The sequence below is a fragment of the Scyliorhinus torazame genome, chromosome 10, assembly GCF_047496885.1.
Source record: "Scyliorhinus torazame isolate Kashiwa2021f chromosome 10, sScyTor2.1, whole genome shotgun sequence".
Lineage (NCBI taxonomy): Eukaryota > Metazoa > Chordata > Chondrichthyes > Carcharhiniformes > Scyliorhinidae > Scyliorhinus > Scyliorhinus torazame.
Genome location: NC_092716.1, coordinates 22,187,657 through 22,202,824, shown reverse-complemented (window position 1 = coordinate 22,202,824; position 15,168 = coordinate 22,187,657). Strand labels below are relative to the sequence as shown.

General features: G+C 49.3%; 1 protein-coding gene across 4 annotated transcripts in view; it reads right to left on the bottom strand.

Annotated features, from left to right (window-relative positions):
• Nucleotides 1-15,168, bottom strand: part of LOC140430398 (meckelin-like) — a 170,659-nt gene that overhangs the window by 21,634 nt on the left and 133,857 nt on the right. For all 4 annotated transcript variants that reach the window (XM_072517855.1, XM_072517856.1, XM_072517857.1 and 1 more), the window contains 5 exons: nt 14,119-14,259; nt 13,110-13,190; nt 10,930-11,046; nt 10,068-10,184; nt 3,617-3,721 (listed from right to left, as the gene is read on the bottom strand). In XM_072517855.1, coding sequence (XP_072373956.1) covers nt 3,617-3,721; nt 10,068-10,184; nt 10,930-11,046; nt 13,110-13,190; nt 14,119-14,259 — 561 coding nt within the window. The remainder of the gene's footprint in view (nt 1-3,616; nt 3,722-10,067; nt 10,185-10,929; nt 11,047-13,109; nt 13,191-14,118; nt 14,260-15,168) is intronic.

Here is a 15,168-nt window from a genome sequence, read left to right as displayed (position 1 = left end):
TCACATAGAGTAACCAATTATAAGGGAATAATTGGCCCCGAAGGACAGACACACTAACACACCGGATATTATACCAAGGTAGTTACAGATACTATGCTTGTTTTACAGAACTCCAGAAGCTCCAGGACCGGAGGAAAACAGAACACAAAGAAAGAAAAAGAAAGAGGACAGCCATGAGGACTTCTTTCACCGTGATCAAAATATTTATGATGAACATTTGGTTGCGCGGGAACGCGGACCCCATTACTTCAAACCCCCCTGCCGTTAATGTTTCACTGCCCCGCAGTACCGAGGGCCCAGTCACCAGCCACGCTGCATTATCCTGGTGTGCCAGGTTCATAACCTGGTACTCCCTGTCTTACGTAATTGAAGCACTGTTAGCGTTGGCAATACTCTGCTGTGCAGTGCAGACTATGCGCCTCCGCAAATGGAGAAGGAGAGCGTACCGCGCTCGAACCCCGGTATATCGGATCCGATACCCTATATTCGGGTATGACCAGACCCCAGACCCCCGCAACCTATAAAACCATAATAATAAAACATGCACTTGCGTTTTTCTGGAAATAAAAATGTACAAAACCCCAATAACAGAAAATGTATGATCCTGCGCTTGACTGCCAAGCCAGGAAAGAGTATATTGAATGTTGTAGTTGTTGTTGTATGTTTTAGAGAGATAGGATGATGCAATGCTTGATGAGTGTATTTAGGTAAAATTAGAGGTTCCAAGTTTTTTTATTTTGTAGCTGCATGCCCCTGTCTGACATAGCGCCCTCAAGAATTGTTTAGGTAAATTTTTGTGCATAGCTAGGGTCAGAGTAGTGGCCATGTAGGAGGTGTCCCCCTGGTCAGGGAACGGAAAGGACAAAATTTATGTGATCCTTCACGCTTCGCGTTAGGATCACAAGGAGGGTCTGTAGCCACCTAAAATGGCTGATCCCCGATTAATTTGGCCAAAACCCGATATAAAATGGCTAACCGAAAAGGCTGATGGGAAAAGCAGCCAACAGGACACAAACGGACAGCTGCAGACAGAATAGCGTATTCGGCTTTGGGGAAGTCGGCCCAGATCGATACCTGCGACCATTAGCAGCACATCAACACAGACATCTGCAGTTTAATCGGCTATCCCCGGGAACAATTGCAACATATTAGCAATTGAATGCCGGGCCAGACCTCTCGGCGCCTGCAGTGGCCGAAGCAAAGACAGGTGAACGACCACCCCACGATCGAGGAATCGCCCCGTTATTGGATATATCGAACCCAGTGATTGGGAACAAGTCCAATCACTTGGGGCTCAGGGTCAAGTGCCGCCCCGAGAGGCGGGAAGCCCCTGGACCCTATAAATTGAGGGGCCAAGTTCAGATCTCTCTCCCTTCTTCTCCTGCTCGCAACCTTCGCAAGAACATCGACCAGAAACTGTAAGTTTGACTCCAGCGATCGCTACCCGATAGAGACTCCTAGCCATCGACCCGTATCAGCCTTTTGAATCCCGCAGGCCAGATCCAATTCGATAAACCATTTGTTTCCCTGACCTGGTGGGCCATCCCCAAAAGTTAAGTATTGGCCAGTAGTGGTAGGTAGTGATATAGAAAGTAGGATTATTGTGTAAGTATTTATTGCTGTACATAATAAATGACCGCTGATTTCAATCTTACTAAGCGGTGTGCTGACTTATTAATCATAACTCGAGCTTGAACCACGTGGCGGTATCAGAAAGATACCTGGCGACTCGTGAGCAAAGGTGACATAATCAGAGCTAATAAAACTAAGGCTAATAAGAGCAACAGGTCCCACATCTAAATCATTCATATATATTGTCCTAGCACCAATCCCTGTGGTACCCCACTAGTCACTGTCTGCCAATTTGAAAAGGACGCATTAATTCCTGCTTTTTGTTTCCTATCTGCCAACCAGTTTTCTATCCATTTCAATACACTACCCCAATCCCATGCACATTAATTTTACACACTAATCTTTTATGCGGTACTTTGTCAAAAGCCTTCTGAAAGTCCAAATACACCACATCAATTGGCTCCCCTTCATCAATTCTACTAGTTACATCCTCAAATAATTCCAGTAGATTTGTAAAGCATGATTTCTCCTTCATAAATCCATGACTCTGTCCGATCCTGCCACTGTTTTCTAAGTGCTCTGCTATATAATCTTTGATAATGGATTCTAAAATTTTCCCCACTACTAACATCAGGCATATTGGTCTGTAATTCCCTGCTTTCTCTCTACTTCCCTTTTTAAATAGCGGAGTTACATGAGCCACTCTCCTATCTGCAGGAACTTTTCCGTAGTCTATACAATCCTGGAAGATCACCACCAATGCATCCACTATTTCTAGAGCTTCCTCCTTCAATACTTTGAGATAGAGATTATCAGGCCCCTGGGATTTATCAGCCTTCAATCCCAACAATTTCCCCAGCACCATTTCTCTACTGATATTGATCACCTTCAGTTCCTCCCTCTCACTAACCCTGCGTTCCCCAACATTTCTGGTATCTTATTTGTGTCCTCATATGTGAAGACAGAACCAAAGTGTGTATTTAGTTGCTCAGCCAATTTTTGGCCCCATTATACATTTCCCTGTTTCTGACTGTAAGGGGCCTGCATGTATCTTCACCAATCCTTTTCTCTTCACGTACCTATGGAAACTTTGACAGTCAGTTTTTATGTTCCCTGCAAGCTTACTCTTTCGTACTCTATTTTCCCCTTCTTAATCAATCCCTTGGTCCTTCTTTGCTGAATTCTTAACGGCTCCCAATTCTCAGACCTGTTGTTTTTCTTGGCCAATTTGTATGCTACTTCCTTGGACCCAAACCCACAAACGCTACCACTTAGAAGGACAAGGAGAGCAGACACATGGGAACACCATCGCCTGCAAATTCCCACCCAAGTTACACACACCCTGACTTGGAAATATATCGCCGTTCCTTCACTGTCGCTGGGTTAAAATCCTGGAACTCCCTCCCCAACAGCACAGTGGGTGTACCTACACCACCTGGACTGCAGCGGTTCAAGAAGGCAACTCACCACCACCTTCGCAAGGGTAATTCGGAATCGGCATTAAGTGTTGGTCTAGCCCACCGGATAAACAAATTTAAAAAAACATCCAAAAGTAATTCACTGCGGTTTGAGACGGGAATGCGATCAGGTACTTCATCAGTGAAAATGGTACATCGGTTGCCAGCCTGGTTGGTTAAATTATGGGATTGGTCTGGTTTCACTCAAGACACTTTACTGGACAGAAGGGAATATTGGGATGGCTTAAAATTAAATTACTTAAGAACTCTTTGCAGTTAGATATATTGATAATGGGCTGAAATATAACATGATAGCCTCTTAGCATAATGAGCACTGACTGAGCTGAAGCACCCAGAAAGTAATTGAGGCCTTCGACCTGCCTTCTACTCAATGCATTGCATACGGTGCCCAGATGAGTTCAATCTTGACATTACACCATTCAATCAAAAACATCAATTCACTTCCAACATTCGTTTATCCCAATGGCATAAATGTGCACACAGCATCCCACACACTGATCGACAATATCCACCCCCCCCACACACACACACGCAGCAGACAAGCAAATCAAAAGGCACTGACTCACATGTTCAAGGAAGGATGAAAGGAACTTATTCATTGTGAAGTAGGCTTTCAGATTCTGCTGCAGAGTGGCTGAATCCTCGCGGCTGCTTCGATTCACTCTTGCTGCCTTTAATGATCAAGAAAACGTGCGGAGGAAAAAGCAACAGGAGGGCTGAATTTTAAGGTCACCTTCGGCATTAGTTTTGTGGTTCTTGTTAAAGATGGTTCAACACTTCTATACGGGTGCTTAAGCAGCGCACAAATCATCTCTCACCCCTCGCTACCCAACTTCACAGACATAACCTTCCAGTCCATTTTTCTAATTTGCTTATCTAGTTTCCACTGAAATAAATTTTTTCCTCAATTACTCCATGTAGTAGTGAGTTCTGTATTTGGCCTTTCTGTAAATAAAGAGGTTTCTCCTGAATTCCCTGTTGCGTTTATCAGTGACTATCGTGTCTATACGGCTCCTGGACCTGGTCTTGCCTTCGAGAGGAAACACCTTCTCTGCACTTATGCTTTCAAACCGTTTTCTCGTCTCTCGAGAAAAGAACCTTAGCTTGTTCACTCTTGTATAACCTTTCACTTCCAGTATCTTTCTGGTAAATTCTGAATTGTACTTTCTGGGCTGGATCTTTCCTCGGGGGAGGGGAGGGTGCGAAACAGAATCAGAATGATTTCCAGGTCCCAAGCCAGCCCTCTACCCCGCCGGGGAAACGGACGTCCATTGGGATTTTCATGTGTCCTGGCGGGATGGAGACAGGTTCTCTGTCCAGTTAAGGATGATGGGAGGGTTCACCAAGCTGGAGAACCTGTCAAGACACCTACCTGAAAAGGTACAGCAGACTGAAATGGAAATGTGAGTCAGAGAGAGGACGCTTCAACATGGAGGCACCAACTCATAGATTTCATAGAATTTACAGTGCAGAAGGAGGCCATCCGGCCCATCGAGTCTGCACCGGCTCTTGGAAAGAGCACCCTACTTGAGCCCACACCTCCACCCTATCCCCGTAACCCGATCCACCCTATCCCCGTAACCCAGCAACCCCAGCTAACTTAAGGGCAATTTAGCATAGCCAATCCACCTAACCTGCACGTCCTTGGACTGTGGGAGGAAACCGGAGCACCCGGAGGAAACCCACGCAGACACAGGGAGAACGTGCAGACTCCGCATAGACAGTGACCCAGCCGGGAATCGAACCTGGGACCCTGGCGCTGTGAAGCCATAGTGCTAACCACTATGCCACCGTGCTGCCCATTCTCCAACTTGTTCAATGTTTTAAATTCAAAAATAAATTCAGCAACCGAGTCAACACTGTGGTTTTGGAAGGGGGGGGGGGGGGAAACAATTATCTGGGGTACAATTAACAGTCACTTGCATGAATGCGGATTAATTAAGGAAAGCTAGCGCAGATCTGAGAAGGATAAATCACATTTAGCTGGATTGAGTTTTTTGATGAGGTTACAGAGAAGAGTGATGATGGTAATGTGGTTGATGTGGCGGTAGTGGTCTTAAAAGGAGACATTTAATAAAGTGCCATATAACAGGCTTGTCAGCAAAGTGAAGCCCATGAAATGAGAGGGAAAGGGGCCGAATAGATAAGAAGTTGGCTGAGTGCCAGGAAACAGAGTAGTAGTTGTTCTGTGGACTGGAGGAAGTGAGGTTCCTCACCGATCATTGATGTTCTTGATTTATATTGATGCTCCAGACCAGCGGTTTCCAACCTTTCCAGAAACGTGACACACAAATGAGAAAAATAATTCCACAGCAACACCCCCTTTTTTTCAGCGGAATCGATTGCTCATAAACACCCCACAACGTGGCAGCGAACCCTAAGTGGCCAATCACATACGAGGGGCCAGGCCACCCAGTGTCTCATCTCCGTGGCGATGAAACGTTGGCGCCTGCTACGTTTCTGGTGGGTTTCGTGAAGGTGGAGGGCTCGGGGGCGTGGAGAGAGAGTGGAGGGGGAGAAAATTGTGAGAGTGTGTGGAGAAATAATAGCGGGAGAGAATGAAGGGAGAGAATGAGTGAGAAGGGCAGCACGGCAGCATAGTGGTTAGCACTATTGCTTCACAGCTCCAGGGACCCGGGTTCGATTCCCGGCTTGGGTCACTGTCTGTGTGGAGTCTGCACGTTCTCCCCGTGTCTGCGTGGGTTTCCTCCAGGTGCTCCGGTTTCCTCCCACAGTCCAAAGATGTGCAGGTTAGGTGGATTGGCCATGCTAAAAAATTGCCCTTTGTGTCCAAAATGGTTTAGGTGGGGTTACTGGGTTACGAGGGTAGGGTGGAGGTGTGGGGTTAGGTCGAGTGCTCTTTCCAAGGGCCATTGCAGATTCGATGGGCCGAATGACCTCCTTTTGCACTGTAACTTCTATGATTCTATGAAAGTGGCGAGGCTATGTGGAGGGAGATTATGAAGGGATAAAGAGAGAGTGCAGGGAGTGTTTGTGGATGAAGAGGGTGTGTGGAGGGAGGGAGTGTGGAGAGAGAGAGAGAGAGAGAGTGTGGAGGGAGAGCATGGAGGGAGAGAATGTGGAGGAAGAGACTGTGGGGGAAGAGAGCGTGGGGAGAGAGAGCGTGGAGGGAGAGAGCATGGAGAGAGAGCGTAGAGGAAGAGAGGGTGGAGAGAGAGAGTGTGAAGAGAGAGTGTGGAGGGAGAGAGCATGGAGGGAGAGAATGTGGAGAGAGAGTGTGGAGAGAGAATGTGGAGGAAGAGAGTGTGGAGGGAGAGAGCGTGGAGAGAGAGAATATGGAGAAAGCTTAGGGGAAGAGAGTGTGGAGAGAGAGAGAGCATGGAGAGAGCATGGGAAGTGAGAGCATGGAGGGAGATAGCGTGGAGGGAGAGAGCGTGGAGGGTGAGAGCGTGGAGAGAGAGCGTGGAGAGAGAGCGTGGAGAGAGAGCGTGGAGGGAGAGAGCGTGGAGGGTGAGAGCGTGGAGGGTGAGAGCGTGGAGGGAGAGAGCGTGGAGGGAGAGAGCGTGGAGGGAGATTGCGTGGAGGGAGAGAGCGTGGAGGGAGAGAGCATGGAGGGAGAGAGCGTGGAGGGAGAGAGCGCGGAGGGAGAGAGCATGGAGGATAAGCGTGCGGAGAGAGAGCGTGGAGGGAGAGAGCGTAGAGAGAGAGAGAGAGTGTGGTGGGTGAGAGTGTGGAGAGAGAGCGTGGAGGAAGAGCGTGGAGGAAGAGAGCGTGGAGGAAGAGAGCGTGGAGGGAGATTGCGTGGAGGGAGATTGCGTGGAGGGAGAGAGCGTGGAGGGAGAGAGCGTGGAGGGAGAGAGCGTGGAGGGAGAGAGCGTGGAGGGAGAGAGCGTAGAGAGAGAGAGAGTGTGGAGGGAGAGAGTGTGGAGAGAGAGCGTGGAGGAAGAGCGTGGAGGAAGAGAGCGTGGAGGAAGAGAGCGTGGAGGGAGATTGCGTGGAGGGAGAGAGCGTGGAGAGAGAGCGTGGAGAGAGAGAGCGTGGAGGGAGAGAGCGTGGAGGAAGAGAGCGTGGAGGAAGAGAGCCTGGAGGGTAAGAGCATGGAGGGAGAGAGCATGGAGAGAGAGAGCGTGGAGGGTGAGAGCGTGGAGGGTGGGAGCGTGGAGGGAGAGAGCGTAGAGAGAGAGAGCATGGAGAGAGAGAGCATGGAGGGAGATAGCATGGAGGGAGATAGCGTGGAGGGAGAGAGTGCGGAGGGTTAGAGCGTGGAGGGAGAGAGAATGTGGAGTGAGAGCATGGAGGGAGAGAGCGTGGAGGGTCAGAGCGTGGAGGGTGAGAGAATGTGGAGGGAGAGAGCATGGAGGAAGAGAGCGTGGAGGGAGAATGTGGGGGGAGAGAGTGGAGGGAGAGAGAATGTGGAGGGAGAGAGCATGGAGGGAGAGAGAATGTGGAGGGAGAGAGCATGGAGGGAGAGAGCGTGGAGAGAGCGTGGAGGGTGAGAGAATGTGGAGGGAGAGAGCATGGAGGAAGAGAGCATGGAGGGAGAATGTGGAGGGAGAGCGTGGGGAGAGAGAGCATGGAGGGAGAGAGAATGTGGAGGGAGAGCATGGAGGGAGTGAATGTGGAGGAAGAGAGCATGGAGGGAGAGAGAATGTGGAGGGAGAGCATGGAGGGAGTGTATGTGGAGGAAGAGAGCGTGGAGGGAGAGAGAATGTGGAGGAAGAGAGCGTGGAGGGAGAGAGCGTGGAGCGAGAGAGCGTGGAGGGAGGGAGCGTGGAGGGAGAGAGCGTGGAGGGAAGGAGCGTGGAGGGAGAGAGCGTGGAGGGAGAGAGTGTGGAGGGAGAGAGTGTGGAGGGAGAGAGCATGGAGGGAGAGAGCATGGAGGGACAGAGCGTGGAGTGAGAGTGTGTGGAGGGAGAGAGCATGGAGGGGGAGAGCATGGAGGGAGAGAGCATGGCGGGAGAGAGCATGGAGGTGAGAGAATGTGGAGGGAGAGCATGGAGGGAGTGAATGTGGAGGGAGAGCATGGAGGGAGTGAATGTGGTGGAAGGAGTACAGGATGGGAAGTGGTTGGGTGGTTATGGCGGCTGTTGAATTGAGTTTGGCGGTAAGCACTTTATTTATTTCCTAACTAATACAATGTATTACATTTATAGAACATCTTTAATATAAATAGGTCCCAAGGAGATTGACAGGAGTGTTACCGGTCAAAACAGGGCTTCAAACCACATGTGGAAATCTGGCGTTTAGTGCCACAAGATTCCTGATGAATCAGTCAAATGGTAATTTCTCAGTGAACAGGAGGCCCCTTTTGAAACTTGCCTTGTGGGTACCTGCTGTTCATCAGGACAACCTCAACTCAGGGGGGCTGCGGGGATTTGTTCCTGTCCCCTCTCTTCATCCATCTGCTCAACCCCGCACATGGTTTCTCTCCATTGCAGCAATTAGCGTGATGAACACGTCATTCCCCATGAACACGTTTAGGGCACGTTAATAATTTTACCCCCCCCCCCCAACATCACAGGTCAGGTTTATTCCAGGTGTACCACCAAACTCGCTCTCGCCACAATTGGTTCGCCAGGAAACGGCTATAATCTTCCACCTTCATATTTCTGCTGCTCTTTCCTCTGGAATTCTGGGATACGGACCTGGCAGCTGGTCCTTCTTGGAAGTACCAGAGGCAATCCTGACACAGGCCAAAAGCCCCTCCTGCGACCCACAGGCTTCTCCTTAAACCCCTGCTCGAGGGGTGAAGCCAACAGCCTCTCCGCGCCATATCTTACTGAAATAACTCGAAACGTGTCTTGCTGTTCTGGGCGGGGGTGGAGGAAGAGTGTGGAGAGAGAGCGTAGAGGGGGAGAACATGGAGGGAAATGCTGATTCGGGGGAACCACAGATTTGAGCCAGGGAGATGGGATGGAAATTTTCAGAAATGGGAGGAGAAGGGGATTAAGACACTGATAGATTTGTTTCTTAGGGGTCGGTTTGCAGGATTGAAGGAGCTGGAAGCGAAGTATGGGCTGGAGCAGGGGGAAATGTTTAGATACACGCAGGTTCGAGATTTTGCCAGAAAGGAGATACAGAGCTTCCTGGTGGAGCCGGCCTCCACATTGCTGGGGGAGGTGCTGACGACAGGGGGACTGGAGAAGGGGATAGTGTCAGTGGTTTACGGAGCTATTTTGGAGGAGGAGAAGGCACCACTGGAAGGGATCAAAGCAAAGTGGGTGGAAGAGTTTGGAGAGGATATGGAGGAGGGGTTCTGGTATGAGGTGCTCCGGCGAGCGAATGCCTCCACCTCGTGCGCAAGGTTGGGGCTGATACAGCTGAAGGTGGTATACAGAGCACACCTCACGAGGGCGAGGATGAGCCGATTCTTTTAAGGAGTAGAAGATGTCTGTGAACGTTGCGGGGGCCCCGCTAATCACGTTCATATGTTTTGGTCCTGTCCAAAGCTACAGAATTACTGGAAGGAGGTTTTTAGGGTAATTTCTAAAGTGGTACACGTGAAACTGGACCCGGGCCCCCGGGAGGCCATAATCGGGGTGTCGGACCAGCCAGGGTTGGAAACGGGTGCGGAGGCAGATGTTGTAGTCTTCGCCTCGTTGATCACCCGGAGAGCAACCGCTCCACCCTGTGCCCTGGCATGGCGGGGGGACCTGTTGGAATTCTTGACTCTTGAGAAGGTTAAGTTTGAACTGAGGGGAAGGACGGAGGGGTTCTACAATTCATGAACATTATTCATTATGCACTTTCAAGAACTGGATAACATCGAACATTAGTTGTAGGTTAGGATTAGGGTTAGGGTTGGATGGGGGGGGGGGGCGATGGGTGTTAATGGGGGCCATGGGGGATTCCTGATTCCTTTTTGTCAGTTGTTAATGTGAACATGTGGGCGAATGTTTTGGGTTTGGTGGGAGGATGGGATCGGTGTTGTTGATGTGGGGATTGACATATTTGTTACTGATTATTGTTTATTACTGATTATTGTTGGTGGGTGTAAATTTGGGAGAAAATGCAAAAAAGGAAAATAAAGAAATATGTTTTTAAAAAAGGAAGTACCTCATTGATTGATGATAGTATCCGATCATATTGTTGTCTGACTTTATTAGAAATTAAGACCTCAAAGGTCTGGACATCCATGTTAGGCTCGAGGCCTCTCATTGCGCAAAGATTACCCTGTGGTTAAAAAGTGAAATATTAGAAAACGTTGCAGTTTCTGACTCTTCACAAACATTAACCTCTCTGTCTCCCCATTCCCGCTTGAAGCAAGTCAATTTCAGGATTTTTCTCTCCCATGTCCAGCCCTTGTCGTCCCCTATGTGAGCAGATTTTCCTGCCCCTGAACCCAGGGCCCATTGGCTGACGGATCTCTTAGACTGGGAAACACACTCTCTTGGTTGAAAACTTGTGTAAAACTTTGTCTAAAGGTGAGAAAAAAAAGAACAAATCTACTCAATTTTCATTTCCATCCTGACATATTTTCCTATAATCATTGCCCCCAGGCATTCCCAGAACAATTAACCCCAGAGGCAAGAGCGGGAATATCTGCCCTATCTTGTCAGGGGAAAGTCTCGGACTCGGGTTCATTGACTTGGGATGAGGGTTGGATATTTAGGACTGTGATGAGGAGAAATTTCTTCACTCAGAGGGCCCTGAATCTTTGAACTTCAATATACCCGACAGGGCCGAGGAGGCCCAGTTATTTAGTGCAATTAGGCCCGGGATTGATAGGTTTAAAGGAAATGCAAGGGATATGGAAATAAGGCAGGAGAATGAAGTTGAGGTAAAGTTTCAGCCATGAACTATTTGAATGGAGGAACAGCCCACATAGCCTACTCCTGTTACTATTTTTCAATGTTATTTGAGTGCAATTTATTAAGATTAATCTACCCTAATATGGTAAAATGCATCACTTGATTACCTCTTCTTTCTTGAGGTTGAGGTACATTGACTCCATACCAATATCAGCTTGTCCGTGCACCGACCGCCCGTGGATGTAGTAACCATAGCACCTGTGCAATAAGACCAAGACCGATACCTGGATGTAATTGTATTCGAAAAACAATATTAGTCATACTTGAGACACAGATGTAAAAGAAAATGATGGTGACATTTCCATTCTAACCTCCATCTCGTACAGTGAAATTTGGAAAAACATCAGCGACAATCAGCTTGGTAAGTTCCATCCAACTCCCAGCAGCTAGTTAGAATGGCTGGGGGAGGGGGGGGGGGGGGGTCTTGTCACTATTTTGAAGAAGAGCAGGGGACTTATCCCTGATGTCCTGGCCAATATTTATCCCTCAGCCAACGTCACACAAAACAGATGATTTATTTTATTCGTTCGTGGGATCTGGGTGTTGCTGGTTAGGCCTGCATTTATTGCTCATCCCTAACTTCCCTGGGGAAGGTGCTGGTGAATTGCCTTCTTGAACCGCTGCAGTCCATGTGGTGTAGGTACACCCACTGTGCTGTTAGCAAGGGAGTTCCAGGATTTCGCCCCAGTGAAGGAACGGCGATACATTTCCAAGTCAGGATGGTGAGTGGCTTGGAGGGGAACTTCCAGGTGGTGGTGTTCCCATATGTCTGCTGCCCTTGTCTTTCTACATGGCGGTAGTTGTGGGTTTGTAAAGTGCTGTCGAAGGAGCCTTGGTGAGTTCATTATCATGGGTGTGTGGGAGTTCGCTGTGTGCAAATTGGCTGCTGCATTTCTTGCACACCAACTGTGAGAACACTTCACACGGTAAATCATTGTCTATGAAGTGCTTGGAGGTATCCGCTGATTGGCAAAAGCGTTGCGTAAATGTAAGTTTTTCAGTCCTCCCAGGGGGAAGCCACACTGAGTGTGACTCAGAGATAGGGGGCGTCATTCTCCGCTGGCGGGAGTCTCCGTTCTGCCGGCGCCCGGGGGGGTTTCCCGACGGCGTGGGGCTGCCCCACAATGGGAAACCCCATTGACCGGCCGGTGTTACGGAGACTCCCGCCGGCCGGTCGTCGCAGAAATGTGGCGGGGCGGGTAGGAGAATTTCGCCCAGGATTACAGCATTACAGCACCTGAGGTCACAGGTATAAGATGTGAAAGACAAAGGCCCTGGATTACACTGTTAGATTAGCAACAGGCCCTGTCTTTCCTATCTATCATCAAGGGCATTTTTACTTCCCCATGTGTCTATAGGTTTGGAAACTATTCCTTAGAGTTTTTCCACAGCTCCTCTCCAAAATCACAGTTGGACAGTCCCACTCCTGGGACTTTTCATATGTGTGACTAACCGCTCTCCGGAAGGCCCGTGTTAAATTCGGGTTCAGACCCTCTGATTGTGACTGCCTTCCAGTCCCTCTCCTCAATGGCCATTCCTTGCCAGACAGTATGAGCAAGTACCTTAACTTTGGATGGCCACACCCAAAGTCCACACCCTCACAGTTTCCAGCCAGTGCCTGGGTAACAATTAGAATCCCCACAGTGCAGAAGGTGGCCATTCAGCCCATCGAGTCTGCACTGACTCTCTGAAACAGCACCCCATCTAGGCCCAGTTCCCTGCCCTATCCATGTACCCTCACCTAACCTGCCCATTTTTGGACACTGAGGGGCAATTTATCATGGCCAATTCACTGAACTTGAACATCTTTGGACTGTGGGGGGAAACCAGAACACCCGGAGGAGAGACATGGGGAGAATGGGCAAACTCCACACGGACAGTCACCCAAGGCCGGAATTGAGCCCGCATCCCTGGCGCTGTGAGGCAGCAGTGCTAACCACTGTGCCACGGTGCCGTGAATTAGGGATGGGTACACTGGCTGACTTTATTTTTCTTCCCTTAATCCAGCTAATGAAGCAGAGGGAGGCGCAGGGCGATTGTGGAGCGCAGGGGGTCGTGGCATTTGTTTCGGATTGCTCTCGTCAAGCTTTGGCACAATTGTACTGTTCCGTCTCAGGAACTGGCTGAAAGCATCAAACTCAGTGAAGACGGAGGGAAAACGCGAGATGGTGCGGCCCAGTCCCAGTGAGGCAGTTGTAAGGTTCCTTTCCATTTTTACCTCAGCAACTGTGTCGTCACTGGGCCACACTCAGGATAGCGGAAGCAAAGCAGCAGGCCGGATACTCACATTGCTCACCGAGCACAAGTCCACAAACTGCTGAATCTTGTCTTCCACGAATCTCTCACAGAATCCAATACAGAAGATTACCTGCAAAGGGTTGGAATGTCTCTGGTTAATGTTGGTTTGAGTTTGCACAGTTCCAAACAAGTTCAACAGCTTGGCCAATCTTGTGTCCGTAAACTGGCACAGAGTAATCGTGACCCAGGCTTGTGGTTCGCGGTGAGGCATCCTCACCTGCATCTCCTCACATAGCAAGGTGCGTCAGTAGGGAGACACAATGCTCCTCTGGGACAGAGGGAGAAATCAATGGGATGTTTGTCGGAGGTTACTCTCAGGAACCTCCCAGTGACTGACAGCGGAATTAGGGTCAGGCAAATCACTGACGTCTGCCGCGACAATCCGGCACGTGAGGCCACCAGGAAACCATCGTCCATAACGGATATGAATAAAGGTCTTCAAGCAAACTCGGTACTTGTCACTTCATTAGAGAAGTGAGAAATGTTTAAAATTCATAAAGCATGTATCTGAAGTAAACGCACATTTAGCATGAGTGTGATTTACAGTATTGCGTCCATTTCGGGGTGCCAAATTTTAGCGAGGATGAGAAGACATGAGAGAGGCCGAAGATAAGATTCACGAGAGTGGTTCAGGGACGAGAAACATCAATTACACTGGCAGATTTGAGAAGTTCCGACTGTTTTCTTTGGAGGAAGTTGAGAGGAGATGCGATGGAGGTGTTGAAAACCATGACGGGTCCGGACAGAGTGGACAGGGAGAAATGGTCCCCATTGCCGGAAAGATCGAGAACCAGCGGGAACAGATTTAAGGTCATTGGGAAGAGGAGCAATGGGAATAAGAGGAACATCTTTTGCACATAGAAATTTTTTTTTAGCATCTGGAATAAACTGCCTCCGTTCTGCCGGCGCCCGGCGGGCTCTTAACAGGAACCAGCGCTCTCCGTTTCCCAGTGTCAGGGCTCCGAATATGCAAATTAATGTAACTGCAGCTATCTTACTTGAGCTAAGCCGACTGCCAGCCACATGGATACTGCTATTCCATATCGGAGAATTGGGCTCCAGGGAGCCAGACTAACATCAGATCCTGGATGTAGATTCAAATTCAGATCTCTTCTAGCGATGTTCTTTAAGCCAATGATCTGGAAGCAAAAATATGTAAATGAGAAACAGTATCTCTTTAGTTCTGCCAAGTTTGTGTCTTTTCCAAGCAGCGAAGGAGAAAGATTAACAGAAATGTGTTTGCGCAGATGATCATTGGAGTATGGAATGTTTTCCCACAGGGAGTTGTTGAGGTAAAGAACATTAACTCCTTTTAAGGGCAAAGTAGATAAATATCTGAAGTGGAGGGAGGCGCAGGGTGATTGGGGAGCGCACGGGGTAGTGGAATTTGTTTTGGAAGGCTCTAGTCAAGCTTTGGCACAGATATTATGGACTGAATGGTCCCCTTTGGTGTTGTAAGCATCGATATTTGAAGTTGTTATGGGGAGGTTGCTAATAGTCACATTTCTATTACTGTAAGAACTCGGATCATGAATAACAGAGACAATTCAAGGGCTAGAATTCTCTGGTCATCCGGATTCTATTTCCCCGCCAGTGGTGCACTACCCGCCAGTAGATTTCCTGGCAGCGTGGGGTCTCAAATCCCACTGACAAGCAGCGGGAAGATAGAATCCCAGCGCCAGGGAACGGCGTGCCGTCGGGAAACACGCGGCTGGGGGACCGGAGAATCCCGCCCAAGGTCTGCGAATGCTTGTTTCGCTTCCCGGATTTCTGCTTGATAATCTCACCGGGGAGCTGTTTGCCCAATGGGGTCCGTACCTTTTCTACTGCTTCATGGTAGGGGGCAGGGGCGGACTGTCCAGTTCTCTTCACCAGCCCCCGCTATCACCCCCCCCCACCGCCCCCCCTCCAGATGACATAAACATGGTTGGTGTCTCCCTACCCAAGCTCTGGTGATAGCAATCCAAAGATGTCCAGGCTAGGTGGGTTGGCCATGCTAAATTGTCACTTCGGGTAGGATGGGAGAGTGGGCCTAGGTGGGATGCTCT